This window comes from Poecilia reticulata, chromosome 20 (assembly GCF_904066995.2).
Source record: "Poecilia reticulata chromosome 20, P_reticulata-male-v2, whole genome shotgun sequence".
NCBI classification, from domain to species: Eukaryota; Metazoa; Chordata; class Actinopteri; order Cyprinodontiformes; family Poeciliidae; genus Poecilia; species Poecilia reticulata.
In genome coordinates, this window is record NC_088849.1 from 25,284,802 (window position 1) to 25,302,221 (window position 17,420).

Here is a 17,420-nt window from a genome sequence, read left to right on the forward strand (position 1 = left end):
CGTTCGCCACATGGCACGGTGTTAGCATATTTAGCTTAGCATGCCGAATGTTAGCATATTTAGCTTAACATGCCGAATGTTAGCATATTTAGCTTAGCATGCCGAATGTTAGCATATTTAGCTTAACATGCCGAATGTTAGCATATTTAGCTTAGCATGCCGAATGTTAGCGGAGTATAAGCATTGGAAAAAGTCGAGCCGGTGAACATTCAGTCAAATTATTGGCTAACTTGAACAGATCCGTAATAATCTGGATTATGTTTTTTCATGATGTTGAACGTTTACATGCATATTGGTCAGATTTATCAACCTTTCTATCAATTTTTTTCCTTTGAAAAAATGCAAAAGGCTTTTTCACGTTGAGACCATTAATCCCGCTGTTGTGTCTTATATACGTTTTGCAGAATGTTTTAATCCTTTTATTGCATTTCTGTGTATATTATAACCAGTCTGGTTGAGGATGAATCTCCAGTCGTCAGCCTAACCTCCCCCTCCTGATCCCTCCATGGATTCTTGGAAGATTCAAGCTCCGAATATGATTATTTAAGTGTTAATATCTCTGAAACTCTACATTTCTGTAATTCTGTAATGGGGGCTTGTTGTTAGAGTTGTAGTAATAATGTATTCCTTCGCTCCATTCCTCATTGTTATGTTTTTTGTTTGTTATGATCCAGAGACAGACACTGACTGTCCTACTCAGAGACTGAAGACTGTCTGATGCAGTAGAGGAGCATGTTGGTGTCTCCGGCCAAACTTCATGAACAGAACAACAACCTGAAGACAATCTGTTGGTGAGTGGACATCTCTCTGGTGGAGTCAGAGAGGAACTGACTCTTATCAACAGAAACAAACTGGATAAGAAATGATGGATCTGAATATCAGGTTGGTCTGTTATGTACTGTAATATCCAGTAATCTACCTGTTAAAAGAAAATGTGCTCTATCATATTACATGAACTGCATGCATTGATACAGGCTTTACTTTCTCCACCTTGTACTTTGAACAATTTCATGCATATTGTATTGAAGGAAAATGTATTAAGCACATTGCATTTTGTATTGCACAGCTGATATATTAGACCTTTTAAAAAGCAATATGTGAAGCAATATGTGAATGAAAGTGACATGTGAAACATGCACATTATTCCATGTGCAAAACATATAATTCCATAATTATATGTTTTGTAATTATGGTGCACGTTTTGAAATAAATGCATTTAAGAAAATCATTGCCTCTTTATTAAATGTTTATTTTCCAAAGAATTTTTAAAAGTTCAAACAATAAAATACCTATTTTATATTAATTACAAATAACTTTTATGAAGTTAAAAAAAATACTGTGTGAGAGTTAATATTAAGATCTAACACTGAATTAGTGTTAAATGATTAACTCCAGCAGATTTGATATTTGACACTTTATAAGAGTTAAGGTACTAACTCTCCAGAAAGAGTTAAATTAACACTTTCTGGTGTGGACCCATATAGACACTTTAAAAGTGTTGAAATCAAATCTGACTGTTAATCTGGGCCTCCTGGATTTGCTGTGTAGATTGAAGATTTGAGGAAAGTTGCTCATTCTGCCTCCACCATGTTTGGCTGAATCATTTTCTTTTTCTTAAATTATCCCTCTGCACCAGATCTAACATGACATACCTTTGAAAACATTAAACTTTTGCCTCGGAAATTAAAATATTTCCAAAGACCCATTTCAGCCAAAATTAAATAAATAAATAAATGGGTGAAATAAATAAAAAATGAGTAAAATAAATCAAAAAATGAAGAAAATGAGTGAAATAAATAAATAATTTGTTAAATAAATAATTTAGCTTTTTCATTAACCCATTTTTTCATTTATTTATTTTTCATATTATCAATTTCTCAATTTCCCTTTTTTCATTAATCTATTTTTCATTTACCCAGTTTTCATTAATCTATTTTTCATTTAACCATTTTTTAATTTAGCTTTTTCATTAACCCCATTTTTCATTTCTTTATTTTTCACATTATCAATTTCCCAATTTCTCTTTTTCATTTATCTATTTTTTATTTATCCCTTCACCCATTTACCCATTTTTCATTAATTTATTTTTCAATTAACCACTTTTCAATTTCCCTTTTTTATTAACCCAATTTTTTCATTTATTTTTCAGATTATCAATTTCTCTATTTCTCTTTTTCATTTATCTATTTTTCATTAATCTATTTTTCATTTGTCCATTTTTCATTTATCCCTTTATCTATTTACCCATTTTTCATTAATCTATTTTTTAATTTAAACATTTATTGATTTCCTTTTTCCATTAACCCGATTTTCTATTTCCCAGTTTCATTAATCAATTTCTCATATATCCCTTTTTTATTTACCCAATTTTCTTTTATCTATTTTTCATTCAACATTTGTTTGAAAAATCTTTACTTTTCCCATTTTCCAATTCCCCTTATTCATTTAGTATTTCCTTATTTTCTTATTTATCACATTCTATTTCCCCGCAAAACTTAGGGAAAAAATAAATGCAAATGAGGAGAGGCGCGTCATCAGGCTACAACTTCCCCAATTGGTTGGTTAGCGTCACACCCATACTTTGCTTCAAGAAAGATGGCGACCTACTAACGGGTTATCAATAAGCTGAAGCTCATTAACTTCATTAGAAAATAGTGTTATTACTCCTGACTTTAGTTCTCGTGTGGCCGCTCAGACAGAACGTGTTTCAGTTGGCGGCTCTCATGGACTCAGAGCTTCACCGTCGGGAGTTTTTATAGTTTGAACGAAGCGGCCGCTGAAGTTGGCTTACGATTGAAGGTTCGGGACACCTTCGTAGCTACCAGCTGTGATCCAACTATAAGGAGCAACTTTACTGTACATCGTAAGTGAACTGCAATATCCAGAGGCAGCTCTACGGAGCATCGAGCTGAAAGAATGAGAGTGGAGAGCCTTGGAGATCTGCATCGGAGGCCATCTTTCAGACATGCACCGCTGCTTTCCGTCCAGGATCCTCCGGTTGCCCAGGCGTTACACGGTGAGCTACTAACGCTGATGTTTGTTTTCCAACTACAGTCATATTTAATCAATAGAGCTGCTCAATTACGATCGCGGGAGGTTTTGAGTTGATCTCGGCAGTAGGTGACAAACTGAACGTCTCCAGGATGTTGAGACCAGCACGTCCTCTGATCCAATACATCTTATTAAGGATAAAATCAACAAAACGTGTTCAAATTAATGGCCCAACAGGTTGATTAAAGACAGTAAAAAGGTAGGAGTGGTTTCGAGTCGATCGCCTTGTTTTACCTTTGTAAACAGACAACCTGAATACAGTGACCTTTAGTGAGGGTACAGAATGGAGAATGGATAAAAGCTGAACTCCTGCTACAATCTTTGCCTCTCTTGGTTACATCCCTGAGGTGTGCCAAGTGTGGCCCACATGCATATAAAGTAAATATGACTATTAATTTAAGTATTTCTTTGTATGTATAACTTGCCCACCTTAGTTTGCCTGTTTTTGGTCAACGTGTGCCTCAACATTTGGTTACTGTTCCTTAGAGGTGGACAGAGGACCCACAATTTATCCTCTGGGAATAACAGTAGCACTTCAACATGTTTTTACTTAAAGTAAATCGTAGCTGAATAAGAAATTAAACAAGAGTAAAGAAGCATTTGGTAAAAAGTTGATCAGTACTGAGTAACTGATCAAGTTATCAATTATTTCTTATCTAAAAAAAATTACACAATTAGAAGGCCCAAAATATTAAGTTCAGAGGAAATTTTGGTATTTTAAAGACAAAATGAAAAATTAGTTTAAATAATAGTGATGCTTCATAATAAAATGACTTGAGTAAAAGTAAAAAGTTCAGCATAGTAAGAGTATTCCTAAAAGTTCATTTGAGTTTCAAAAAGTTACTCAACTATATTTAAGTAAATGTAATTAGTCACTCTTAAACTCTGCCCTTCTGAGGGAACAGGAGAAGGAACTGTTAAGGAAATAAATTAATCTTATTTTGATACTAACCAAGAGAGGCAAAGATTGTACCAAAAACAGGCAAACTAAGGTGGGCAAGTTATACAAGTAAAACAAGGAAAAGTAAAGATTTTTCAAACAAATGTTGAATGAAAAATAGATAAAAGAAAATTGGGTAAATAAAAAAGGGATATATGAGAAATTGATTAATGAAACTGGGAAATAGAAAATCGGGTTAATGGAAAAAGGAAATCAATAAATGTTTAAATTAAAAAATAGATTAATGAAAAATGGGTAAATAGATAAAGGGATAAATGAAAAATGGACAAATGAAAAATAGATTAATGAAAAATAGATAAATGAAAAGAGAAATAGAGAAATTGATAATCTGAAAATAAATAAATGAAAAATTGGGTTAATAAAAAGGGAAATTGAAAAGTGGTTAATTGAAAAATAAATTAATGAAAAATGGGTAAATGGGTGAAGGGATAAATAAAAAATAGATAAATGAAAAAGAGAAATTGGGAAATTGATAATGTGAAAAATAAAGAAATGAAAAATGGGGTTAATGAAAAAGCTAAATTAAAAAATGGTTAAATGAAAAATAGATTAATGAAAACTGGGTAAATGAAAAATAGATTAATGAAAAAAGGGAAATTGAGAAATTGATAATATGAAAAATAAATAAATGAAAAAATGGGTTAATGAAAAAGCTAAATTATTTATTTAACAAATTATTTATTTATTTCACTCATTTTCTTCATTTTTTGATTTATTTTACTCATTTTTTATTTATTTCACCCATTTATTTATTTATTTAATTTTGGCTGAAATGGCTCTCCATAGCAGATAATCCAGACCAATAACAATTTCAAAACAAAAAGACAATCAACACTTCAAAATAAAATGGGTCTGGAAAACTATTATGAATGTTGATTTTGAAAAACACGAGAATTTCTCAAATCTTCATTAAGATCAGTTAAGTTGTTCTTAAATCTATGGAAACTCATCATTATCTTCAAGCAGCTCAGGTTAGCACAGCTGGTTGTAGTGAGGTACTAATAACACTGAGGTCATGGGTTCAATCCCCATACTGGAAAATTCAAATCTGAAGACATTCAGGCAACAAACACTAAAAAATAAAAATGGATGGATGGCAAATTAAAAATAATAAGGCAGGAAAATCAAATACAAAAATGTATTTATTTTATTTTTTTGGAGGGAAACTGGAAGTAAACTCATGATTTTACTTGTATATCAGATTTTTTTCCTAAATGTAGATTTTACCGTGTGTTTCATCTTCTGCCCAGCAGGGGGCGCAGCTGAACATAGCATTTATATTCTACCAGATAAACTTTATCAGAATCTTTATTGATGCCATGATTTTCATTTCTGTAGAAAGATTTTTACGTTTTGTTATTGTATAAATACTTTCTTTAAATAAAGCAACTAAAATGCTGCATTTCATTTGTTGTATTTTTTTTGTTTGCGTCTATTTTTATGTTTGCTGCATTTCATTTTGCGCGTGTATTTATTTTTGTTTGCATGTTTTCTCTGTTGCTGCGCATTTGCACCCGTCGGCCACCGTAGACCAGGCTGCCAGCGGCGCAGAAACACAAACATTAGCTTCTCATCTGGACCCGCCGTCCTGCAAACAGACGCACAACCAGAAGGTTTCATTTCTGACACGAATCCAACATCCTGCTGGAGTTTTTAAAAAGTTATGAAACTGGAAGGAATTTTAGGAGCAATGCTGGAAAATCTGCAGCGTCATTCTTGAGTCACGAGGTCTAGTCAAAGTAAGCAGAATCAGTTAAAGGAGCTGAACACTACAAAAACAGAATAGTAACTTATTTCTAGTTTTTTGTAAAAAAGGGTCAAATTTTCAATTTTCTGACGGCGAATCAGAAAAATTGTACAACAAAAAGGACATTTCTAGAAAAAACTCAGAAATTCTGTGATTAATCTCTGAAATATTAAATTTTTCAAAGTCATATTAGTTTCAGAATTTTGTTTTTTTCATCTCTTGACAATTCATGAGATTAATCTCAATTTCTGAACCTAATCTGAGATTTTGAGGTTTTTCCCTGAAATTGACTCTTTTTCCTATTTCCGGTGTTTCCTGATGGCTGGTCCTGTTTCCTCTGTAATGAGGTGAAAATCTGAATATTTCTGTTATTTTAAGACGTTTCCTCTCTTCATTTTGCTGTTAGATATAAAATCTGACTCTGTGTTTCTGTATGTTTAAAGTGTAACCCGGGGTGAAAAAACTGCCCTTAGTCCCGCCTTGCTGCCCCATTGGTTAGAGTGACAGTCAGTCACACAGTGCATGCAGCCAATTGACACACCTGATGTAATTATTTAGGCTTGCTCCAGCTTTCCCCAGTCAGGTGTGAGGGGGAGAGCTGGAGACAAAGGAGCTACAGGTTGGTGTTTCCAAACAATCAGTTCTCTTTGTTTGTTATGCACTTTTTTTAACCTTACAATATAAAAATCATGTAGATCTGAAAAGATCCAGTGAGTTTGGAGCCCTGAAGCTGCCATGCTCTCTACTGTTAATGGAATTGGTGAGTAGTGGACACAATGTTGTTTTAGCATGTTGGTGGTAGCCAATGCTAATTGTTGTATGATCTAATGTCTTAAATTCCACATGTTTAAGAAAATGAGATAAATATTACTTTATTTGGTGTGACAGATTAGATCTATTGCATTTATCTCTATGTATAACTGAAAAGAAAGTCTAGTTAACTAGCAGGCTGGAAATTTACTGGTCCTGTTCATTTTAATACAGGCCAGGTGACCCTCTTTTTAGGGTAAAAGATGGCGAGCTTCTGAAAACTGGCTGGAGCCAGGAGAGCCCTAAGAATCACTTCATCCTGGTCTGTATCAGTTCCCCCTCCATCTCACCACTCAGACACACACTCCATTATTCATCTCTTTATCTGAAAGAACTTGCGCTGGGACATTGTCAACTTGAATATCTGGATAATCCAACCATGGACTTCTGAATGTGTGTCGGTCAGACTTTGGACTGACCAGCGGGGAAGTTGAGACCAGTTGTGCACAACTTAATGAAGGATTGCCGCAGTACTGTGTATTTATTTTGGGTTCTAAGTATGTCTTGTATTGTTCACTTTAATTTTTTTCTAAAAAATACATGGTATTGAAAGCAGTTCTTTTGTATTGTTTTATTGATTACTAACAACGGCTCCAGTAGACGAATTCTAGTCTTCTGATTTCTTCCATCCAGTCCTTTTACACTTTAAATAGTGATACAAAAGCTTTACATTCTCTATGCATTCAGTTTATAAAAACCAGTTTTTATGGACGAACTGTAAAAATTTGTAGTTTGAATTATCTGAGGTTCTTTGTGAATTTATTCATTTTCCTGAACTTGTACAGAAAGTTTTATTTATATTTTGAGAAGTGTAACTGAGCCTCGGTTATTAAATAAATTATGATGAAAGTGTTTTTGTTTCAGAGTTTGACGTTTTTTTGTGTAGATTTTGTTTCACTAAAGTCGGATTCTGAAATCCAGGATCAGAGATGAAGCCGGTTTGACAAAACTCCATGTTTTCATCCAGGATCCATCAGCTGCACAAAGACCAAACCAGATTCAGGAGGTGATTTTATGTTTATACAGGTTTAAATAATTCAGGAGCATCAACAGATTTCAGATCAATGAGATCGATCAGATTCATTGATGCTACAGTAGATAAACTGCGTTCACCAAACCAACATGTTGATGGAGGATTATGAGGAATTTAATTTTTATCAGTCAATAAAAAAAAATGCTGCTACAACAAAATGATAGCGGCTCATTTAAATGTGTAATTATCTCAAACATACATTCCTAAAGCATTAATAATAAATCATAATCATTATTGTCCTTTGCTCAAATAAACTTTAAACTTATAAATAACGAGTGAATCTGGCAGCAGATTAATTCATGTTACACTTTTCTGATCCACAACTTATTTATACAGAACAAACATGAACAACAGATTATAAGAACATTTGCAGTTTCTGGGAAGTATGGGGTTAAAATGTTGACAACAATGTGCAAATAATTATACTAATAACTTAGAAAATCCTTCATTAGTTTCACATACAGTTAACTTCCCGTTTGAGTTGTGATGCTTTTGTTTTGAAGGGACAATTTATAGTTTAACTGTCTGTAAAAGCAGCTTAACGACAATCAAAAATACAAAAGATAAATTATAACGGAGCTTATAAGATTGTAGCCACCTGGATGAAGGCAAAAGGTTTATTAATGTAAATAAGTATTTGTTTTAAATATTGTGCTTTAATTATGCATTATTTTAATTATATAACAAAACTAAAGTTAATTTCCATTGTACATATTATTTTAAGTTACATTAAATTCATCAGTAAAGTATGTTATAACTAATTTGGCTGGACTTGATTATAAACCTGAGTTTCTTTATGACCCATTTCTCTAATCCCCTAAAAACTGCAACGGTCTATTAAAGGCCGTTATGTCAAACTTAGAACAGAGAAACCCAACAGAACAGGAAGATATTTACACTGATGCTTTTAAAATTGATAATGTTATATTCTAACATCACAATGTTACAAAAATATTAATGGAGCCGAGTTACAATTTCATCTTCATCCATCCAAAGAGAAAAACAACATCAGATACAAAATGACAGACAGGAGGAAATAAACAGGATGGAAACCATTCAGGTCAAAGGTCATCATGATCCAGTCAGAGTCTCTTTAGACTCAAACTGCTGCAGCTTCTGAGGATCAGCAGGAAACAGAGACGATTCTCTACTTTACAGAGATCAGATCCTGCAGAGAGAAGAAAGAATCAGAGATCAGATCAGTGAGTTTCCAGCTTCTCTCCAGCAGCAGCAGTCAGTGACGCAGCACATCCAGTAGAAAGAGCAGCAGGGCCTTCAGTCGTGTTCAGAGCAGCTTCCTCTCAGCTCTCATCTTAACATGTTGCAGTGAACACACTGAGCTCCAAGCTCACACACCTACACACACTTTCAGCATCCAGTCTGCTTCCTCTGCAGGTTCCACTCAAGTCCACAGTGGAAACAAACTGCTGAGAGCCTGAAGGTTCACTGCTGCTCCAACACTGGAGGGATGGATTTGCTGCTGCTGCTGATGAACAAACATCTGCTGCTGGACATCAGCTGACTGAGCAACATGGAGGCTGTCTGTCCCTGAACACATCTGGATGAGACTGAGGACAGGAGGACACATGTCCACATGTGAGGACTGGACTGGAGCAGGAAGAGCAGCTGCTGACTAAATGAATGATGGTTTGTGAAAGCAGAGTTTCCAGTGGTTTCCAGGCTGCAGTCAGACTGATCTCAGAGCTGTGACCAACATCAACCTGATCACTTGTTTCCTGTTAAACTGAGAGAACAAGCAGATCTGAGATCAGATCTGCTGCTGCCACAGTTTGATGAATGAGGACCACTGTCTCTAGACATGCTGGACGGCTGGACGCTGGAGTCCAGCTGGACGTCCTGGAGACATGGACACAGCAACAACACTCATCTTCACACCAACACAAACACAGGAACACAGCAAGCTGCTGCTGCTCTGATTGGCTGATTGCTGTCTCTGTGTCCAATCAGGAAGCCTGAACCATTCTCCTCCCACTGAGAAGCTGCAGCTTTACTGGGAACACTGGAGCTTTGATGGGAACTGGTTTAGTTCAACATGCTGACAGCAGCTGGACTCACTGATAACATTTACTTACTGAACATCCTTTACAAAATGTTTCAGCTGCTGAACGTCTGAATCTTTCAGGTCGTTTCCACTCAGGTCCAGTTCAGTCAGATGTTGGTTGGACTTCAGAGCTGAGGCCAGAGAAGAACAGCTGATCTCTGACAACCAGCAGCTCATCAATCTGAATAAAGAATAAAAGATGTGAGCTGAAGCAACAGGATGCAGGTTAAAACTGAAATATGAACAAATTAATAATAAAAATGTAGAAAATTAATTTCACTGAATGTAAAAGAAACATGATGAACTGATGTTTAATATCTGATCCAGTAAAACTGGTTTATAGAGTCCAAACCAGCAGAACCAGAACATGTTATTATGACGTGTTGTTACCTTGAATTTTTCTATTTATCTGGAAATACATACTGATTACCAAAACAATTATTGGGAATATTCATAGTGCAATGAGTGCCAATTGTTTTTTGTGTGCACACTGGAATGTTTTGATTGTATATATTTGAGACTGGTCCTGCTTTATTACACAGGCCAGATGTGATGGCTAGCTGAAGAATCAGGTCCAAAACCCTAAAAAGATTTCACCTGTGATGTCAAAAGATTTGGTTTCCCCACCAGGCTGGTGGGAGACTTCCTGCAGCTGGGAAAACCGTTCCCACTCTGATCTGACTTTTGTCAGCCTAGGAACTGCACCAAGCACTCTAACCAACTCACCTCACCCTGTTGAACCTCCCCAGTTCTGGGGGTTTATAAACTCAATGGTGTGGCTTGTTGCTAGAGTTATGGAACTGATTGATTATGTTTCTAAGATTTGTTAGTTTAATTGTTTTCTTTGTGTATATTCCTTCATTTAATATGGCCATTTGAATGTTTTTTTCCCATATTGTAATGTACATATGTATATAATTATTCACTGTGAATACAAGGCACTCACATCAGCAAACGTCTAGTTAGTCGACTCCTTAATGAGTCATATCTTTACTTCTGATAACTAGTCCATTGACCTTGTTGATCATAATCTATTTTCAATTACTTATGAATATAGTATACTGTTAACGCAGATATGCTAAAATCTGTCTGCAGTTTAGTGGCAACACAACTTTAACACCACAAACATCAGATCCACAATAAAACATGGTTTCTTACTTTAATCGTTGTATTCTGCATTCAGGATCCTGTAGTAAACCACAGAGCTCCTTCACTCCAGAATCTTTCAGGTCGTTGTAACTCAGGTTCAGTTGAGTCAGATGTTGGTTGGACTTCAGAGCTGAGGCCAGAGAAGAACAGCTGATCTCTGACAAACTGCAGCTCATCAATCTGAATAAAGAATAAAAGATGTGAGCTGAAGCAACAGGATGCAGGTTAAAACTGAAATATGAACAAATTAATAATAAAAATGTAGAAAATTAATTTCACTGAATGTAAAGGAAACATGATGAACTGATGTTTAATATCTGATCCAGTAAAACTGGTTTATAGAGTCCAAACCAGCAGAACCAGAACATGTTATTATGACGTGTTGGTAGAATATTTCAGTCGGGCCTTCAGTGGTTCTGGTCGGGAATTAAAATGGACTTTAAGAACCAAAGTGAGACATTAGAGCTATTAATGAATTGTTGTATTGATGTTTATCTCCTATTGATGGTTCATTGGTTGATTATTGGATCATGTGATGCTTCATGTCTCCTTTGGTCCTGTTTAAAGTTGTCTAGAAATAAAGCTGCTCTGCTATCAGCTGTCCCTCCGTCGTCCATCCAGCTCCTTCTGTCAACGTCACAACTTCCTGCTACATCTGTCACAAACTCACAGGATTCCTGCTGCTTCACCTCAAACACTGGAGATTAGAAACAACCAAGGAAAGGAGGGAATACTTTGTTTACCTCACATTTATTCACAGCTTGGAAAATATTTACATATTTTCAGATAATTGACTTAAATTGATGCTGCTGTATTAAAATGTAACAGTTTCTGTTGGACTGAGCTCTAATATTTCAGTTCAGATTCATTTTAAATGTCAAACCGATTCCTGATGTTTCTACATCTGTTCATCTTTACAGGTTAATAAAGTTTGTGGTTTTATCAATGATGGTTTATTGATCATTTATGATCAGAAAGTCAGAGATGTGGATGAACATCATTATTTAGTGAATTCAGCCTCAGTCTGTCTTGGACATAAAGACATTTGATCAGATTTTATATATGATTGTTTGTAGATATTAAGACATTTAATGATCCTAATATCAGAGTTTTATCAGCCTTTAGTCTCCAATCTGACCTTTGACCTTCTCTCTGCAGGTGTGGTTGGTGTCTGTGAAATGAACCCTGTGATTGGTTGGATGTGATGGTGGGAGGAGGAACTGCTGGTGCTTTTATAAAACACAGAAACTTTAACTGGACCAAACCATAGAAGAAGAAAGCAGACTTTACCATGAAGATCCTCAGAGTGGATCAGTAGAATATCAGCATCTGTCTGCAGTTTAGTGGCAACACAACTTTCACACCACAAACATCAGATCCACAATAAAACATGGTTTCTTACTGTAATCGTTGTATTCTGCATTCAGGACCCTGTAGTAAACCACAGAGCTCCTTCACTCCAGAATCTTTCAGGTCGTTGTCACTCAGGTTCAGTTCAGTCAGATGTTGGTTGGACTTCAGAGCTGAGGCCAGAGAAGAACAGCTGATCTCTGACAACCTGCAGAACCTCATTCTGAATAAAGAATAAAAGATGTGAGCTGAAGCAACAGGATGCAGGTTAAAACTAAAATATGAACAAATTAATAATAAAAATGTAGAAAATTAATTTCACTGAATGTAAAGAAACATGAAGAACTGATGTTTAATATCTGATCCAGTAAAACTGGTTTATAGAGTCCAAACCAGCAGAACCAGAACATGTTATTATGACGTGTTGGTAGAATATTTCAGTCGGGCCTTCAGTGGTTCTGGTCGGGAATTAAAGCTCCAATATTTGAGTTCAGATTCATTTTAAATGTCAAACTGATTCCTGATGTTTCTACATCTATTCATCTTTACAGGTTTATAAAGTTTGTGGTTTTATCAATGATGGTTTATTGATCATTTATGATCAGAAGGTCAGAGATGTGGATGAACATCATTATTTAGTGAATTCAGCCTCAGTCTGTCTTGGACATAAAGACATTTGATCAGATTTTATATCTGATTGTTTGTAGATATTAAGACATTTAATGATCCTAATATCAGTGTCAAGTTACAACGGCAAATGATGTATTTGTGAGTGTATTACCATCTCCACCCAACTGGCACGCGCCTCACAGGAAATCAAGCGCACCCATCTCTCTCACTCAGGCCTTCAGGAGCCTATAAAGTAACTCGGCACACCTGTGTTCTGAAAGATCCCTTCAGACAAAGAACTCGGCTTCAAGCTCCTACAGAGACACCACTGGTAGGAAATGAACATTAAATCATTTAGCCTGCATTCAGAGGACCTAGTTGATGAAATGTTTGGATTGTAGTTTGTTTTGTTTGTTTGTTCACTGATAACTTAAAGGTAAATTAATATTGTTTGGGAAATGTGTTATTTTGTTCACTATAATCTGTAAGTAATTTTGGTTCATTTGTTTGTAGGTTTTCAACCTGCTTGGTGACCACTCTGTCTACTCTGACCACTCAAATAAAATTATGGTGGTCTTGCATTGTAAAATAATGTAATTTAAAGAAAAGAGAAATAAAAAGATGTCACTGAGATGAGTCGTTCCTGCGTCTCTTTGATGGGAGCAAGTCTTTTTCAAGTTTGGGCAGAAGCCGAGGCGGTTTGAAGAGGCCAAAAACTTGACAATCAGAGTTTTATCAGCCTCTAGTCTACAATCTGACCTTTGACCTTCTCTCTGCAGGTGTGGTTGGTGTCTGTGAAATGAACGCTGTGATTGGTTGGATGTGATGGTGGGAGGAGGAACTGCTGGTGCTTTTATAAAACACAGAAACTTTAACTGGACCAAACCATAGAAGAAGAAAGCAGACTTTACCATGAAGATCCTCAGAGTGGATCAGTAGAATATCAGCATCTGTCTGCAGTTTAGTGGCAACACAACTTTCACATCACAAACATCAGATCCACAATAAAACATGGTTTCTTACATTAATCGTTGTATTCTGCATTCAGGATCCTGTAGTAAACCACAGAGCTCCTTCACTCCAGAATCTTTCAGGTCGTTTCCACTCAGGTTCAGTTCAGTCAGATGTTGGTTGGACTTCAGAGCTGAGGCCAGAGAAGAACAGCTGATCTCTGACAAACTGCAGCTCATCAATCTGAATAAAGAATAAAAGATGTGAGCTGAAGCAACAGGATGCAGGTTAAAACTGAAATATGAACAAATTAATAATAAAAATGTAGAAAATTTATTTGACTGAATGTAAAAGAAACATGATGAACTGATGTTTAATATCTGATCCAGTAAAACTGGTTTATAGAGTCCAAACCAGCAGAACCAGAACATGTTATTATGACGTGTTGGTAGAATATTTCAGTCGGGCCTTCAGTGGTTCTGGTCGGGAATTAAAATGGACTTTAAGAAATAAATTGTGACATTAGAGCAGCTAATGAAGCTGCAGTGATTTAATGAAGCAGCTCATTTCCACAGTGACAGTAACCTGCTATTGAGAGGAACTGAGTGATTCATCATCTGGAGGATCAACAGCTGCAATAATTACACTTCACTCATTCATAAACACATGAACACACGAGTGGAAACTGAACTATGGAGTGAAAATAGAATCAAAATACCTGAGTGTAAAAATATCTAACATTGGATAGTTGTAACTATCTGGTCAAATGCAAACACAAATATGCAGAAATTATGAATACAAAATGCTTAGAGGATTTACATTAAAGTTTTAGAGAGGAGCAAATATTTTTACACTCTCAGGTATTTTGAAACAATTTTCATTCCACACTGAACTGATTTAAAGAGAAGCTGTTTGTGTTTATTATTCATGTGATAAATCTGTAGATTAGAAACAACCAAGGAAAGGAGGGAATACTTTGTTTACCTCACATTTATTCACATCTTGGAAAATATTTACATATTTTCAGATAATTGACTTAAATTGATGCTGCTGTATTAAAATGTAACTGTTTCTGTTGGACTGAGCTCTAATATTTCAGTTCAGATTCATTTTAAATGTCAAACTGATTCCTGATGTTTCTACATCTGTTCATCTTTACAGGTTAATAAAGTTTGTGGTTTTATCAATGATGGTTTATTGATCATTTATGATCAGAAGGTCAGAGATGTGGATGAACATCATTATTTAGTGAATTCAGCCTCAGTCTGTCTTGGACATAAAGACATTTTATCAGATTTTATATCTGATTGTTTGTAAATATTAAGACATTTAATGATCCTAATATCAGAGTTTTATCAGCCTTTAGTCTCCAATCTGACCTTTGACCTTCTCTCTGCAGGTGTGGTTGGTGTCTGTGAAATGAAGGCTGTGATTGGTTGGATGTGATGGTGGGAGGAGGAACTGCTGGTGCTTTTATAAAACACAGAAACTTTAACTGGACCAAACCATAGAAGAAGAAAGCAGACTTTACCATGAAGATCCTCAGAGTGGATCAGTAGAATATCAGCATCTGTCTGCAGTTTAGTGGCAACACAACTTTCACACCACAAACATCAGATCCACAATAAAACATGGTTTCTTACATTAATCGTTGTATTCTGCATTCAGGATCCTGTAGTAAACCACAGAGCTCCTTCACTCCAGAATCTTTCAGGTCGTTTCCACTCAGGTCCAGTTCAGTCAGATGTTGGTTGGACTTCAGAGCTGAGGCCAGAGAAGAACAGCTGATCTCTGACAAACTGCAGTCCCTCAATCTGAATAAAGAATAAAAGATGTGAGCTGAAGCAACAGGATGCAGGTTAAAACTGAAATATGAACAAATTAATAATAAAAATGTAGAAAATTAATTTCACTGAATGTAAAAGAAACATGATGAACTGATGTTTAATATCTGATCCAGTAAAACTGGTTTATAGAGTCCAAACCAGCAGAACCAGAACATGTTATTATGACGTGTTGTTAGAATATTTCAGTCGGGCCTTCAGTGGTTCTGGTCGGGAATTAAAATGGACTTTTAAATATTAACATAGTTTCCTATCAGAATCAAAGTGAAGGTTGGTTTATCTCAGGTATCTGGTAGAAACCTATGACTCTGTTGATCCACCAGGTGGCGCTGCTCTGCTGGTGATCAGGTTCTCAGTTCTTTGTTCTAAAGTCAAAGTATTTACTGAACTATGGGGACAGTAAATACTTGGAGAACTTATTCTGGTTCGGTCCAGATCAGGGATCTTCACCTCAAGGCCTTGATGACCGTCGTCCTGCAACCTTCAAACCCCTGAGTCCCATCATGAGGTCAAAGTTCAGCAGGACTCTGGAGAACCTGACTGCGTCCTGAGGGACAATTCATCACTTCATTCAGGTGTTGAAGCAGAAACATCTAAAGGCTGCAGGACACCAAACCTGGAGGCCTGGATTTGAAGAGTCCTGGTCTAGAAGCTGCTATGCTGCCTTCTGGCTACCTGCATGTTGCCATGACAACAGCTCAGCCAATCACCAACAAGCAGACGTTGTGGTCCATCTACCTGCTGACATCCCAGCAGAGGATGGACAGCAGAGACAGAGGACAGCTGGAGACGAGGACCAGATGTTTGCTGCAGTGAGACACAGGCCTCCTTTACCACTGATCACATCTGATCATTATTGATCATCAGAAACACGATGGATTAACTCTGAATCAGCTCTAAAGTTTCTGATCAGTGACCTGATGAAGCGTCTCTGAGGCTCCAACCGACTGACAGACTGAAGAGACGGTTCTTCTCTGACCCGGTCCAACAGAACCACAGCTTCAGGACAAAGCTGAGCTGGAGGAACCGGCTGCTGCTGCCAGCCGGTTCCGGGGTCACCCTGGACAGGTCGCCAGTCTGTCGCAGGGCAACACAGAGACACACAGGACACACAACCATGCACACACACACTCATACCTAGGGGCAATTTGGTGAGGCCAATTAACCTGACAGTCATGTTTTTGGACTGTGGGAGGAAACCAGAGAACCCAGAGAAAACCCACGCATGCACAGGGAGAACATGCAAACTCCATGCAGAAAGACCGGGAATCGAACCCAGAACCTTCTTGCTGCAAGGCAACAGCTCTACCAACTGCGCCACTGTGCAGCCTACACAAGGTAAAATGTTTTAGAAATTATATTCTGACATTTTCAGAGCAGATTGTTTTTAAAGGAAACAGAAAAAATGTGAAGATAAATAAATATTAAAGCATCAATGAAATATTTTATAGGATAAATAGAGAAAACAAACCTCAGACTTTTCACTTTACTGACTGAACTCTGCAGGATCTCACACACATGATTCAGTCCAGAGTCCGTAATGGTGTCATCTATGTTGATATGACTTATTTCCAGTTCAGTCAGATGTTGGTTGGACTTCAGAGCTGAAGCCACAACTTCACATTCAGCCTCTCTGAGTTTACAGCCACCAAGTCTGTGATTAAAGAAATAAAGTCAGTTCTAATTAAACCAGATTATCTATATAAACACATGATAACATTGATATCATCTGATGAACATCTGGTCTTCACATCAATTTACTGAGTTTGATCATTTCATAACTAACATCCTGGTTCTGGTTCTGTTCAAAGATCCATTTAATAGAGAAGCTGAGCAACAGATTCAAATAGTTC

The 17,420-nt window shown here is 36.5% G+C and overlaps 1 protein-coding gene across 24 annotated transcripts in view; it reads right to left on the bottom strand.

The window, feature by feature from the left end:
- Positions 1-17,420, bottom strand: part of LOC103457040 (NACHT, LRR and PYD domains-containing protein 14-like) — an 86,223-nt gene that overhangs the window by 55,514 nt on the left and 13,289 nt on the right. For 9 of the 24 annotated variants that reach the window (XM_081601792.1, XM_081601786.1, XM_081601782.1 and 6 more), the window contains 5 exons: positions 17,039-17,221; positions 15,367-15,537; positions 13,796-13,966; positions 12,216-12,386; positions 10,823-10,993 (listed from right to left, as the gene is read on the bottom strand). The exons of 1 other annotated variant lie outside the window; for it this stretch is intronic. In XM_081601792.1, the coding sequence (XP_081457918.1) occupies positions 10,823-10,993; positions 12,216-12,386; positions 13,796-13,966; positions 15,367-15,537; positions 17,039-17,221 (867 nt within the window). 14 more of the 24 variants (XM_081601789.1, XM_081601788.1, XM_081601787.1 and 11 more) reach the window with 11 other exon arrangements.